At 41.5% G+C, this 15126-nt stretch overlaps 2 protein-coding genes across 2 annotated transcripts; both read right to left on the bottom strand.

Moving 5' to 3' along the window:
• Positions 1 to 8183: 8183 nt before the first annotated feature.
• On the bottom strand, positions 8184 to 10010 carry LOC108336492 (uncharacterized). The gene is made up of 2 exons (XM_052880668.1): positions 9188 to 10010; positions 8184 to 9118 (listed from the first exon to the last, which is right to left on the bottom strand). Exons 1-2 carry the CDS (start codon positions 10008 to 10010, stop codon positions 8184 to 8186), a joined length of 1758 nt encoding a protein of 585 aa, XP_052736628.1.
• Positions 10011 to 10651: 641 nt separating this feature from the next.
• On the bottom strand, positions 10652 to 13904 carry LOC128197843 (uncharacterized). Its single transcript, XM_052880667.1, has 2 exons — positions 13289 to 13904; positions 10652 to 10743 (listed from the first exon to the last, which is right to left on the bottom strand). The coding sequence occupies exons 1-2, from the start codon at positions 13902 to 13904 to the stop codon at positions 10652 to 10654; spliced, it is 708 nt and encodes a 235-aa protein (XP_052736627.1).
• Between the last annotated feature and the right edge of the window lie 1222 nt (positions 13905 to 15126).

The raw sequence follows: 15126 nt of genomic DNA, 5'->3' as shown, positions 1-15126 counted from the left end.
ATAAAGCAACTCGAACTCATAATCTTTTAGGAATTCAAGCCACCTCCGCTGCCTCATATTCAACTCCTTTTGATCAAAGAGGTACTTGAGGCTCTTGTGATCACTGAAAACCTGAAAGGTCGCTCCGTACAGATGATGTCTCCAAATTTTCAAAGCAAAAACGACCGCTGCCAGCTCTAGGTCGTGCATGGGGTAATTCTTCTCATGTATTTTCAACTGCCGTGAGGCGTACTGTTGAGACTTTGGCAAGTGTACCAAATCGTTCAAGTAATAAAACCGGTAAGACCGGATATCGTTTCCCAAGAGACTCGCGTCCTAGACAATCGTATAATATCTAACTAATTTAGACTAAAGAATGATTCCATGTTTTTGGGATTTTCATGCAATTAAATTAAAGATAAAACATAAAGGGTAAAAGTGATCTTTGATTATGCAAACACTTTGAAATGGAAAGATTAGAAATGCTATGGAATGATATTGTTGGGGGATGATTTCACCTACTTCACTCTTATGTATAGAAAATCACTTCCTCTTCATTAATTAGCCAATGTCAATCTTCTAATTTACTCAAACCCAATCCCTTGGTAGAGAGAGCCTAGACTTACTTCTTAAACTCCAATCCCTTGGAAAACCTAACAAGTTCATCCGCTTTAAGAATTGAGATTCAAGACAACCAAAGGTCCTAGTTCTATCCCTAGATACAATTTCCTTTAGGTGTTTAATCCAGTTCTAGATTCACCCAATATTTCCCAATATCAAGCAAACCCTAAAATCATGATATGGTTGAATTACTCATACAAGCTTTAAGTAGAGGAATTAAACACTAACAATCAATGAAAGAGGCATATAATCATTCAAAACAACTGTAATTACATAAGAGATCCGTGGTTACATCAATCCCCAACAAGAATGAAACTAGCTCTCCATGAATGGAGAGCTTGAGCTTACAACAATGGTGGAAATGGAAGAAGGAGGAGGACCCAAGGATGAAGAAGGGCTGTTCCCACAGCTCCTATCTCGCCTCTGGACGCTCCAATTGAGAGAATTTGTGTCTGGGATGCCAAAGATGTCAAAGCCCTTCTAATTTGGGGTTAAATAAACCCAATCTGCCAAATCAGCAGCAGGCGCGCTTGAGACCGCGCTCCAGCGCGCGAAAACAGGAAAAAGGGCGCTCCAGCGCCCTTTTGTAGGGGGCGCTCCAGCTAGCTCCAGTCCTGGTGCAGAGCCCGCTCCAGCGCCCATGGAAAAAGGGCGCTCCAGCTAACTTTTTCCAGATTCTGGTTCTTCATATTTTTGCTGTTTTTGCTGTTTTCTTGTTTTCTCTGGTTCCAGCACTCTTCATTTGATGCAGAGACTTCTTCCAACTAATTAACTTGTATAAATAAAGGGGTTAGTGATCAATTTATCTAATTAAAGCTTAAGATGAAACCACTTCTTAAACTAAATGAAAACTAGGATTTACAAGGTAAAAAGGATGAGAAAGAGTTGATATTTTCTCTAATTCAATACTGAATTCATAGTAAAATATGCCACTATCAACTCCCCCAAACTTAGAACCTTGCTTGTCCTCAAGCAAAAGGTATCTGACTGTCAAACAAAACATATTTTTCAAAGATAACATCTGGATTCATAATACATTGCTTAACTTGAAATAACTAGAAATGTGTATCATGTTAGTTTTCCACTATGATGCTCACAACACAATCAATCAATCAAATGCCATAGTTTATAAGAGATCAACAGTCATGGCAGGATGCTTTACTGAATTATGTAGAACCAATCCTCACTTAAGATAGTATTTCACTCTAATGCACTGGTGTATAAGGATGTGTGTCTATCACTCTACTATCAAATTGTCACACAAATCAACTTTGCCATTTGTTTCAACCAAATTAAACACATGCACAAGTAAGTCAACATCACAAGGACTTTCATTGGCTTGAATTGTGGCTGGGCTAAGAAGGAACATGGTTTTTCTGGATAACAAAGCACCTTGAGCTAAGAGATCAACCAATTACAATCATGAATAAAAGTTTTCTTTTGCTTCACTTAGATTACCACCAATGTCGAACTTACACCCAACTTTCTTTCATTCAGTTCTTTTTCTTTATCTTCTTCTTTCTTCCTTTTTGTTACTTTTGTAACTTTCAAATTTTTCTCAATTCATCCTTTCATAACAACTCCCCCAAACTTAAATCATTCTCCTGCAGTACATATGATTTCTCTATTTAGCTCAAGGTAAGGAAAATAGGGAAATTTCATTTGGGCTTTAAGGTTCAAAAAGAGTCATTTATCAATCAAGGTCGAAAGGTTTTGAATTGGTTTCTTTTGGCAATATGTGGAAGAAGTAGGAGAGCAAGATGGCCTTGATCATGTGCAACTAACAAGCAAATGGTTCAAATCAGAGAAACTCAGGCAAAGTCAATTGTGATCAAATATGATAGCATTCACAAGAAAATTCTAAGGCACAACATCTCACAAGGTCAACTCGAGGTTCCACAATAACATCAAGCAACTGCCATGAATAATGATCTCAGTTAAGCATACAGCATTCTCAGACTTTTTCATGAAGGAAGCAATACAATTTGAACTAAATTGACCCATCTCAAGCATCATTTCATATCAAACCATAAGCATTATGAATCAGCATAAGTCTAACAAGCCAGATAACTAAAACAACTTAACTAAAATTGAAAAACAAAAGCTAACTAGCAACCAAAGTAAAAGAAAGCAAAATAAAAGGTCCTGTGACTCATGATTTGTAGCTCATTGTCAGACTCCTTCATTTTCTGCACCACCTCCCCCAATAAATTGGGTTGGTCCCCAAGCCATGCTACTTGGGTCGCATATTCCTCTGTTGACATCTCTACTTTGTGGCGGCGTTTGTTTTTATTCTCTTGGAGTTGGATGAAGAAGTCATTTCTGCACAAAAGATTGAAAATAAAGTTTGCAAATGTGAGCTCACAATGTATGTATTTGTAACAAACAATCATTAGATCACATGATCATGAGTTCACAAGGTCAAACGCATACTAAATATGCAAGAAAAATCACGAAACACAGCCTGGAGCATGAAAAATTTGAAGCAGAAGAGAAAAATAGAGTTGCTGAAAAATCTGGTCTGGTTGGAAAAAGTTAGCTGGAGCGCCCCTAAGCAGAGGGCGCTGGAGCTAGCTATGGGTCAGAATGCCAGAAAACTGGATTTGTGCTGAGCGCGCTGGAGCGCCCCTGAGCAGAGGGCGCTGGAGCACCATACCAGATTGCAGATTTGCAGAATTTCACAACTACACCTACGATTTTTGGAATTTGGCACTTCTTGATGCTCAATTCAGCCCAGATTAACATGTTTTCACTATACAAACTTGATCAAATCCATAAGGATTGAAATTAAGTGCAAGAATGCCAATTTAGGTGCACACTTCCAAAGCTTTCTAATTCTACAACTCAAGACTTCAAATTTTACACTTTAAACATACCTAAACTCAACATAACCATTCAGAACATACACAATCACACTAGAACACATAAAAACAGATTGAACAATTCTAAAACACAACAATACACAATAAAACTCAACAATACACAAGTTAACCATTAACAACACAAAAACTACGATTGAAATTAACATGCTCCAAAATAACCAAATCAAAACAAAACATTCTAAAGCAAATTCGAACAATAAAAACACACTCAAATAACAAAATCACACATAGAGAAAGGGTTAGAAAGCTGGGTTGCCTCCCAGTAAGCGCTTGTTTAACGTCATTAGCTTGACACCATTAAGCTCAAGTTTGATTTTTGATGTTGGAATGCTTCTTCTTGTCATGACACCAACATCCTCTCAGCAATTTCCTAGTCACCAACTTGACTCTCCTAGAATATGGAGCCTCTATCTCAAGCACTCCATTTATCTTTATGTTCTTGATGACCCATAACCTATTCTTGAATCTCACTGGTTTTCCAGGTTTGGGCTCATCGCTTTCTATCACAGAATTTTGGTGGACTAGTTCTTCTTCTTTTTCTTCTTCCTCACCCTTTACTCTTGGGGATAAACAGCTGAAGCTCCTCTTGACCAACTTGGCAGCTTGCTCTGTTAGACTAGTAATTGATAAAATTTCATCAGTGGCTTCAATACTAGTCTCTTTTTCATGATTTTGCTGCTCAACTCCAAAGACGTTGAAAGTTACTTCCTCATCTTGGTTTTTCAATTTCACTGTTCCTTCTTCTACATGAATGACAACCTTAGCTGTCTTCATGAAAGGTCTTCCAAGTATGAGTGGTATCTCGACATCTTCTTCTATGTCCATAACTACAAAATCCACCGGGAATTGGAGTTTATCTATTTTGACCACCACATCTTCCACGACACCATACGGATACTTGATGGATCTATCCGCCAGCTGCAGCATCATTCTCGTAGGCTTGACTTCAAGACCACCAATCTTCTTAAGCATAGATAGGGGTATCAGATTGATACTAGCCCCCAAGTCAACGAGAGCTCTACCTATCTCATGGTTTCCAATAGTGCATGGAATGGTGAAACTCCCTGGATCTTTAAATTTTGGAGGAAGAGTCTTCTGCATGATGGCACTACAATTTCCCTGTACTTCAATTGTTTCCTCATCTAAATATTTCTTCTTGCTGAGGATTTGCTTCATGTATTTCGCATAAGCAGGAATTTGTTGCAGTGCTTCGGTCAATGGCATGGTGATCTCAAGTTGATCGAATATTTGCTTGAACCGAGCCAACTGTTTCTCCTTCCCTTTAGTAGATGGGATTTTTGGGTAAGGGGGGTGTTTCACTATTTCTTTCTCTTTTTGATTTTTCTCTTTTTCTTTCTTTTTATTCTCTTCTTCTCTTCCAACCATGTCTTCTTCTTCTTCATTTTCTTTCTGATATTCTTTTTCTGGCTTTTCTTCTTCTTCTTCTTTTCTTCCAACCTCTTTCGCACTTCTTGTGAATATTACATTACACTCCTCCTTCGGGTTGGCTTGAGTATTTGCAGTAAAATGTCCACCCTGTTGGTTTGCTAATTGCTTAGCCAATTGACCAACTTGCACTTCCAGGTTCTTTATGGATGCATCAGTGTTTTTCTGGTTTTGGATGGACTGCTGCATAAACATTTGCAAAGTATCTTCTAGCTTTGAAGTCCGATCATTTTGAGGTTGATAATGCTGAGCAGGTTGATACGGATTTTTACTGCTAGAAGCTTCTTGATATTGTCTCCACCCTTGCTTGGAAGGATTAGGGAAATGATTGTTGAAGAAGTGTTGCCGTCCTTGATTTCCCATATAATTGACTTCTTCAGGTTGGGATGTACTAGGACTTTGACAATGGCCGTTGGGGTGGTTATCTCCACAGAAATCACATCTCATTACTTGATGATGTGGTTGAGGTTGAGCTTGCATTGCTTGCAACTGCTGAGGTAGTTTGGCCATATGTTGAGTTAGGAGTTCCATCTGTTGGGCCAGAATTTTATTTTGTGCAAGTAAAGCATCCTGGGCACTCAGTTCATACACTCCTCTCCTCTGTGCTGGATTTCTCCCATGTTGGCTCCGCATGTCAGTGGAAGCCATATTTTCAATCACCGCAATGGCTTCATCAGCAGTTTTAAATAGTACTGAACCACCAAAAGATGCGTCTAGTATCATCTTAGTATGAGGTTGCAAACCATTACAGAAAGTTTGCACTTGCATTTCTAGACTGAATCCATGGCTGGGACACTTTCTCAGTAAGGATTTAAATCTTTCCCAGGTTTCACAAAGTGGTTCATCTACACCTTGTACGAAGGTAGCAATGGCAGCCTTCACCTCTGTGCTCTTTGATGGTGGAAAGAAGCGTGCTAGAAATTTGTATTCTACATCCTCCCAGCTCGTAAGACTTTGATTAGGCTGTGACTGAAGCCAAGCCTTTGCTTTGCCATTCAGTGAGAATGGGAAGAGTCTCATGTACAATGCTTCTTCATCCTCCCCTTGTACACCCATAGTGCCACACAACTCATAAAAGGTGACCAAATGTGCATGAGGGTCTTCATTGTCCAGGCCAGAAAATTGTTTTGAACTGATGAGCTGGAGTAGAGCAGGCTTCATTTCTGCCAGCTTGTCACTCATAGTGGGCCTCACAATGCTTGAGAAATTCCTCGGGCTTGTGTAGGTTATTGAGTCCCCCATGGTTCTCCTTGGAGGTGGTCCTGCGCCAGCCATCCCGTCCACAGAAGAAGAATCAAAAGACTCTATGTCTTGATTGTTGAAAGAAGATGAAGATTCAAGAGCAGCTTGTGTTGCTAGAGCTTTTCGTTTCCTAGTGTCACTATTGTTCCTTCTAGCTGCTTTCTCAATCTCAGGATCCGCAAGGAGTGGTTCAGATGACACAGTCCTCCTTGTACGGATGTTTCCCTGCATACACTAGAATCACCCAAGCTCGAAGCACAATTTAGCTCAGAAAAATATATAAATGATAAATACAATAAACAGAAAGTTATACACAAAAGATAAAGTCTAAATCGGTTAAAGATCACACAAAAGTCTAGTTTAACACGGGTCCCCGGCAGCGGCGCCAAAAACTTGTTGAGACTTTGGCAAGTGTACCAAATCGTTCAAGTAATAAAACCGGTAAGACCGGATATCGTTTCCCAAGAGACTCGTGTCCTAGACAATCGTATAATATCTAACTAATTTAGACTAAAGAATGATTCCATGTTTTTGGGATTTTCATGCAATTAAATTAAAGATAAAACATAAAGGGTAAAAGTGATCTTTGATTATGCAAACACTTTGAAATGGAAAGATTAGAAATGCTATGGAATGATATTGTTGGGGGATGATTTCACCTACTTCACTCTTATGTATAGAAAATCACTTCCTCTTCATTAATTAGCCAATGTCAATCTTCTAATTTACTCAAACCCAATCCCTTGGTAGAGAGAGCCTAGACTTACTTCTTAAACTCCAATCCCTTGGAAAACCTAACAAGTTCATCCGCTTTAAGAATTGAGATTCAAGACAACCAAAGGTCCTAGTTCTATCCCTAGATACAATTTCCTTTAGGTGTTTAATCCAGTTCTAGATTCACCCAATATTTCCCAATATCAAGCAAACCCTAAAATCATGATATGGTTGAATTACTCATACAAGCTTTAAGTAGAGGAATTAAACACTAACAATCAATGAAAGAGGCATATAATCATTCAAAACAACTGTAATTACATAAGAGATCCGTGGTTACATCAATCCCCAACAAGAATGAAACTAGCTCTCCATGAATGGAGAGCTTGAGCTTACAACAATGGTGGAAATGGAAGAAGGAGGAGGACCCAAGGATGAAGAAGGGCTGTTCCCACAGCTCCTGGCTCGCCTCTGGACGCTCCAATTGAGAGAATTTGTGTCTGGGATGCCAAAGATGTCAAAGCCCTTCTAATTTGGGGTTAAATAAACCCAATCTGCCAAATCAGCAGCAGGCGCGCTTGAGACCGCGCTCCAGCGCGCGAAAACAGGAAAAAGGGCGCTCCAGCGCCCTTTTGTAGGGGGCGCTCCAGCTAGCTCCAGTCCTGGTGCAGAGCCCGCTCCAGCGCCCATGGAAAAAGGGCGCTCCAGCTAACTTTTTCCAGATTCTGGTTCTTCATATTTTTGCTGTTTTTGCTGTTTTCTTGTTTTCTCTGGTTCCAGCACTCTTCATTTGATGCAGAGACTTCTTCCAACTAATTAACTTGTATAAATAAAGGGGTTAGTGATCAATTTATCTAATTAAAGCTTAAGATGAAACCACTTCTTAAACTAAATGAAAACTAGGATTTACAAGGTAAAAAGGATGAGAAAGAGTTGATATTTTCTCTAATTCAATACTGAATTCATAGTAAAATATGCCACTATCACGTACGCCACTGCCCTCTTCTCTTGCATAAGAACGCACCCCAAACTTTGGTGAGATGCGTCACAGTAAACTTCAAAAGGTTTGGCAGTGTCCGGAATTACTAATACTGGAGCGCTCGTCAGCTTCTGCTTCAACTCTTGGAAACTGGATTCACACCTATCGGTCCAAGCGAATGGGTGATCCTTCCTGGTCAGCTGGGTTAACGGTGCTACTATCTTAGAAAATCCTTCTATAAAACGCCTATAGTAGCCCGCGAGCCCTGCAAAACTTCTAACTTCTGTAACCGAGCGCGGACTCTCCCACTTCAAGATCGCTCATACCTTAGCCGGATCAACTGAAATTCCACCCGCGGATACAACGTGACCCAAGAACTGTACTTCCTTCATCCAGAATTCACATTTAGATAACTTGGCGTACAGCTCCTTTTCTCTCAACACTCCAAGTACCACCCTTAAGTGTTCCTCATGCTCTTCACAACTCTTGGAGTAGATGAGAATATCATCAATAAACACCACCACGAACTTGTCCAAATACGGCCTGAAGATGCGGTTCATATAGTCCATGAATACTGCTGGAGCGTTCGTCACACCGAACGGCATGACCACGTACTCGTAATGTCCATAACGTGAACGGAAGGCTATCTTCTGGATGTCTCCTTCCTTGACCCGAATCTGGTTATAGCCTGATCTCAAGTCTATCTTAGAGAAAACGCTCGCTCCATGCAACTGGTCCAGTAGATCGTCAATGCGAGGCAGTGGGTATTTATTCTTAATGGTTAGCTTATTTAATTGACGATAGTCAATGCATAACCGAGAGCTGCCATCCTTCTTCTTCACTAACAGCACAGGCGCTCCACAAGGTGACACGCTTGGACGGATGAACCTTTTGTCCATCAATTCTTCAATTTGCTTTTTAAGCTCAACCAATTCGGCAGGCGCCATTCTGTATGGTTGAACGGATATGGGAGCTGCGGTTGTCACCAAGTCAATGGTAAACTCGACCTCACGAACGGGAGGCAACCCAGGCACTTCATCCGGAAAGACGTCCGGGAATTCGTCCACAACCGTTCGTCCTCTAGTGTACTTATTGGACGAACGTCCAAAATTCTTATCCGCAACCTCTCTATCTTCATGAGTCATGATCAAGAAACAACTCGCGCCCTCCATAATGTCTTCCTTAACTTGACTGAGCGTCACACCTAACTCTTCTTCATATTCCTCAGGAAAAATCAACTCCTTAGCTCCACAATCTATGAGAATGCGATTGGTATTAAGCCAATCCATTCCCAGAATCACTTCTAAGTCTTTGAGAGGCAAACATATCAGGTTCACCTTATATCTACGCCCTTCTACCTCAATAGGACATCTAACGCACATGGTAGACGTCCTAACCTCTCCAGCTGCTGGTGTTGACACCACCAAATCAAACTGCATCTCACTCTCAGTTATTCCCAGCTTATCGACGCACGCCTTCGAGATGAAGGAGTGTGTCGCCCCCGAGTCAAACAATACACCACAATTCATTCCATACAACAAACATATGCCAGTGACGAGCGTACCTGAGCTCGCTGCTTCTGCACCAGTGATCGCATACACACGTCCGACAGCTTGGGCTCGTCCACCACCTCTAGTTTGATTTCTTCCAGTGTTGGGTGGCCTCATCACTACACGTCCACCCATATTGCATTCGTTCTCCAAGTGGCCATGTCTTCTGCAACGAGTGCAATATTTTACTCCCACCAATTGAGGACAAGCTGACTTGAAATGGGGTCCTCCACATTGAAAACATCTTACTGCCCCTGATTGTCCCGACTGTCCAGCGACTACCACTGCTTGCGATCCACTTGACTGTCCTGGACGCGCATATGGAGTAATATTCCGAGTCGTATTTGGTCTTGTTAATATCGGTCCCCTGGAAGTCTGTTGCTTCTTACGCTGCTCAGCTTCAGCCATGTTCTTCTCCAATACCTTTGCCCTTTCAACCATTGCAGGAAACGAACGGATACACAAGCTAGAGATTAACACCTTTAGATCGCTCCTCAAACCATTCTCAAATTTCCTACACTGCCATTCTGCACTGGTTGCCATGGTATTAAAACGAACCAAGTGCTTAAACTTGTTCGTATATTCAGAAACGGTCATCCCTCCTTGTGTCAACTGTAGAAACTCCACCTCTTTGGCGAAACGGACGCTATCTGGAAAGTATTCTTCATAGAATTTGCTCCTGAAAACTTCCCAAGTAATAGGACTGTGAGCGTCCGTTAATAAGGCCCTCACGCTCGCCCACTAGTGGCTCGCTTCTCCCGTTAGTAGGTATTCTGTGAAGGCTAAGCGATTCTCGTCTGGGCACATCTTAGCGTTGTAAATTCTCTCCATGTCACGCAGCCATTGGTCTGCCTCATCGGGAAGGCACGTCCCACTGAACTTGGCTGGACGGTGTTGGAGGAAACTTTCCAAACTCCACTCAGCATGTGGTGCAGTATTAGAAGAGGACGCCCCCGGCGCGCCTCTTGTTGCAGCAAGAATTTCCATCAGTTGCCGCTGTGTAGTCTCAGAGCTGGCACGAGCGGCATCCAGGCTCTGCATGGCGTTCTGATTTTGTTGCATCAACGTGGCATTCTGTTCCATTAAAGTAGTATTCTGATGTTGAAGGCGTTCAATAACTGTCTCCAACAACCTAGAATTGTTGGACGTATCAGGCTCGTTGGGTTGAGAGGGAGGAGGAAGTCTAGGCGCCATTGTTCTCTGGACCAGAGAAAACGAACGTTAGTCATGTCTAAGAGTTAAAACAATAACTCATCAAACACACAATAAGCACACAGCAAAAACGCAATGCACTCATAATCTACAGCGTTCTTAAGAGAACAAAACTGCTCTGATACCAATAATGTAACATCCCAAAATTATACAGTCATCAACTATATACTTAGAATAATTACACGTATCAATAATCCAAAACAGTTTTAAAAGTAAAGGAAACGGATTAAACAAATGGCCGAACGGCCTTTCATATATAAATTAACGAGCGTTTACAAAAAGGCAAGGACGAACGGTGTACAAAATAATGACCGCACGTCCAACTATTTACAATCAAAAGAGCGCTCGCTCACAGCCGCTCGCTACTCTAAATACACTAACTAGAATCGAACGCTCACTGTTCGGCCTTCACTTCAACTTCGACGAGGTTGGCTTCCTCCAAATTTTCTTCTTCCAGCGCTTCTTCAAGTAACGCCTCACCATCTGCTCACATCCACACGAATGATCATTGCATAGACAAGACGGAGGTTCAAGTACGAACGACAACACAATAAATAACACAGGGTAAGCTTATAGAATTTAATTCAGGCCAATGCATACATTTCATATATACTAAATACAGCAAGTAAGTTCACAACATATTCATTCAATTCATACGTAAATGTCATTTAAAAATCCTGATACTAGACGACCGTCCGGACTGTATGAATTCTGTGTAGCTACGACGTCCATGCACCCAGGTGTGATAGCTGGAATACTCGTCAGCAGCCACCTGAGGTTAGTCCGTTCTGTCCAAGTTACAGTTATGGACTAAGACCTCCTACCATTCCCACGCATGACATACTCCTCTCTACTTGAGAACGAGCACTCACGAAATATCAGGATGACCCGCCAGCTAAGCTTGCCACATTCATACTTCACAAATCTCAATTTCCAACCAAGAGTCGTTCCACCCTGGAACGCTCGTTCAAAATCAAAAATCACAATTTCAGTTCTCATAGTGGTCGCACATCTTAATTTATCTTCTTGAATACATTTTCATTCTATGTTCCACTTTCATAAAAAGACGAACGTTCACTCTTCTTCATAATGAGGACGAACGTCGAGGGCGAGACCAAGAAAGAATTATTGAATTAGTTAAATGAACTAACTCTAGTACAATCGGAAAAATACTTAGAATCATTTAAGTTTAATGACTCTGGAACGAATCCAATGGATAGATACCTCACCAGTTGGTTGAATAAAATAAACCGAACACAATTTAATTTAGGGGACGAACCGCCAGTAATTGACCGAGCGCGAAAGTAGACGTTTAATAATTAATTTGGACGAATGTCACCGAATAATTGGACGAACGTCACTAAATAAATTGGACGAACGCTATTCAAATTTTAGGACAAACGCATATGGAAATTCAGGACGAGCGTTATCCTCGCTCATTATAATTTACGGAAAATGGACGAGCGTTCGGTCTGAGACCGAGCGCCACTTAGGACGAACGCTCATTTCAATGTCGAGCGCTATTAAGAACGAACGTTCAGTGTAAGACCGAGCGCTACTTAAGACGAACGCTCAAATAGCATTTCAAAGGAAGACGCTCGCTCTACGACACAACCTTTTTCCGTATGAAGGAATCTCACTCTAAGTCATTTTTAAAAGGAACCGAACGGTATATGACCGTACGATGACGAACGTTCATTTTCATATGATTTTCATATTTACATTACACATACAGTAACCATATTTTCTAGTATACTTACATTCATTTAATCATATCATAACATATCTCATACTTCTCAAGCGTTGAATTAAAAATCATATCCAATCATCCAATACCAAGATCATACGACATACAACTTTACAGATTCATTCATATACTCAAGCATAAAATTCTCAATACATACATGCATCACTTTTTCATATATTATCTCAGAATCATAATCATATTTTCAAACTTCACACACGCACATGCAGTACAGAGATCACATGAATTAAATCTAATAAGCTTCCCTTACCCGGATTGCAGTGAACGTCCTAAACTGAGTGGATCTTGATTCGTCTAACCGAGACTCTTTCAACGTTTCACTTACGCTTTCCAACTAAACTAATCAAAGAAAAATGGAAGGACTTAGTCCACGCCATTGCATGCAACGGGATAGGGTTTGCAGGAACTTCCAGAAACGAGCGTCCAAAGAAAACTTACCAGAACTGTAAGTTGTTCGGTTCAATCTGGAGCTCTTGGTGCAGTGATCGTCCTCACGGCTCTGAAACGTGATCGGAGTGCAGAATGATGAGTTACAGAAGAGAGAAGAAGAAAGGTTTTAGAGAGAAGATGGAGAATTTAGGAGATCAGAAATTTGGGGAAGAAGATGAAGCGTTCAGAGGAATGGGAAGAGTTTTTCAGAGAAATTAATTTTCTCTTCCCACGTAGGACGAACGTCCATTCGCGTGCTGCCACTTGGATCCCACTAACTATTTAGAACGTTCCAAAGTGACACTTGTCAGCATGCATGCAATGTGAGCGTGAGTGCGTTTTAATGGAAGGGTGTGTGTGTCACGGTGCATTAATGGAAGCACAGTGGTGACTCATCAGTGTAATTATTGGGGCGTGACAATCCCCCTAACTAAAAAAAAATTTTCGTCCTCGAAAATGGAAGACTTACCAGGAAATAGATGAGGGTATAAGTCCTTCATGGCATCTTCAACTTCCCACGTAGAATCGCCAGTCTTGTCGTCCCACTCCACTTTCACCAAACGAACGTCCTTCCCTTTGTATAACTTAGTGCGTTCGTCTTCAATGCGAATCGGCTTCATTTCTAGTGTTCGGTCTTGTCGAAGACGAACGTCCTCCAGCTCCAAAATGTGCGAGGGATCAGCTACGTACTTCCGGAGTTGAGAAACGTGGAACACCGGATGAAGGTTGGACAATTGAGGAGGTAAAGCCATTTCGTATGCAACTGGTCCAATCTTCCTTGTGATCTGGTACGGCCCCACGAACTTGGGAGATAATTTCTTTGATCGTAACGCCCTGCCCACTCCAGTAGTTGGATTAATCCTTAGAAAAACGTGATCTCCAGCTTTGAACTCCAAGGGTCGTCTCCTCTTATCTGCGTATGACTTCTGCCTGCTTCTGGATGCCTTCAGTCTCTCTTGAATTAATTTCACCTTGTCAGTCGTTTGTTGCACGAGCTCCGGTCCCGTCAATATGTTTTCTCCTTCTTGAAACCAGCAAAGTGGCGTGCGACATTTGCGTCCGTATAGTGCTTCGAAAGGAGCCATCCCAATGCTGGACTGGAAGCTGTTGTTGTAGGTGAACTCTATTAACGGCAGTACATCATCCCAAACGCCCATGTGATCGAGTACGCACGTCCTCAACAAGTCCTCGAGCGTCTGGATTGTTCTCTCGGATTGACCGTCCGTCTGAGGATGGTACGCTGAACTCATTTGGAGTTTGCTGCCCAGCTCGCTTTGCAACGATTGCCAAAACCGAGAGGTGAATCTTGTGTCTCGGTCAGAGATGATGCTGGACGACACTCCATGTAGACGAACAATCTCTTTGATGTAGAGCTTGGCCAAGTTGATCATGGACGTCTTCAAGTTGACAACTAGGAAGTGAGCACTCTTTGTTAGACGATCCACTACTACCCAAATAGAATCGTGATTCTTGACCGTGCGAGGCAAGTGAGTCACGAAGTCCATTGAAATGCTGTCCCACTTCCATTCAGGAATATCCAAAGGTTGTAGTAAGCCGCCCGGTCTCTGATACTCCGCTTTAGCACGTTGACAGGTTAAACATGATGCCACAAATCGTGCGACATCACTCTTCATTCCTGGTCACCAGAACGAACGTCGAAGGTCTTGATACATCTTAGTCATCCCAAGGTGTATGCTAAGACGACTATGATGTCCTTCCTCCAAGATAATCCTCTTCAGCTCACCATCATTAGGAATGCACGTCCGACCCATGTAACGTAACATGCCGTCCGTTCCAGTGTTGAAATGTTTGGCCTGATCCGTACCGAGCGCGCTTAAAATCTTCACTAGCTCTTCATCCTCTCGTTGTTTCATCCAGATTCGGTCGAACACATCACTCGTTATCCTCAAGGTGCAGCATTTAATACTGTTCGGCTCCAACTCGAACTGCAACCTTAGGTCTCGGAAACTCTCTGATACGACTGTCGCAGTCATACAAATTTGATTGCAAATAATGAATGTAGTATAACTAGGAAATGACTCCTAGGTCGTCTCTCAAGGACCAATTTTTGTGTCAGTTCAGTCTCAGATTTTTTTACACGAAGTGGGGGGGGTTTGTGAATATTTTTAGATGCGGAAAAATAAATTAAAACTGGAATTTAAACACAACTGAATTTAAAAACACTGAAATAAATTTTATAGTGTTTAAAAACTGAACGATAAAAGACGGTAAAAACAGAATAGTAAATATTCAAAAACGGTAAAATTAAATGCAGAAATAAAAACATCAGTGAAAATACATTGACAG

Source organism: Vigna angularis, chromosome 7, assembly GCF_016808095.1.
Source record: "Vigna angularis cultivar LongXiaoDou No.4 chromosome 7, ASM1680809v1, whole genome shotgun sequence".
Taxonomy (NCBI): Eukaryota; Viridiplantae; Streptophyta; class Magnoliopsida; order Fabales; family Fabaceae; genus Vigna; species Vigna angularis.
This window is presented reverse-complemented; position numbering and strand designations above follow the sequence as displayed.

Bases quoted from the DNA above. Each gene is read 5' to 3' on its own strand.
- LOC108336492 (XM_052880668.1), bottom strand. From the start codon at position 10,010: ATGACCGTTTCTGAATATACGAACAAGTTTAAGCACTTGGTTCGTTTT. The intron at 9,119-9,187 runs GTTTGCCTCTCA...GCATTCTCATAG, and splicing joins ATATAAGGTGAACCTGATAT to ATTGTGGAGCTAAGGAGTTG.
- LOC128197843 (XM_052880667.1), bottom strand. From the start codon at position 13,904: ATGGCTCCTTTCGAAGCACTATACGGACGCAAATGTCGCACGCCACTT. The intron at 10,744-13,288 runs GTAAGTCTTCCA...TATTGGTATCAG, and splicing joins ATACCCTCATCTATTTCCTG to AGCAGTTTTGTTCTCTTAAG.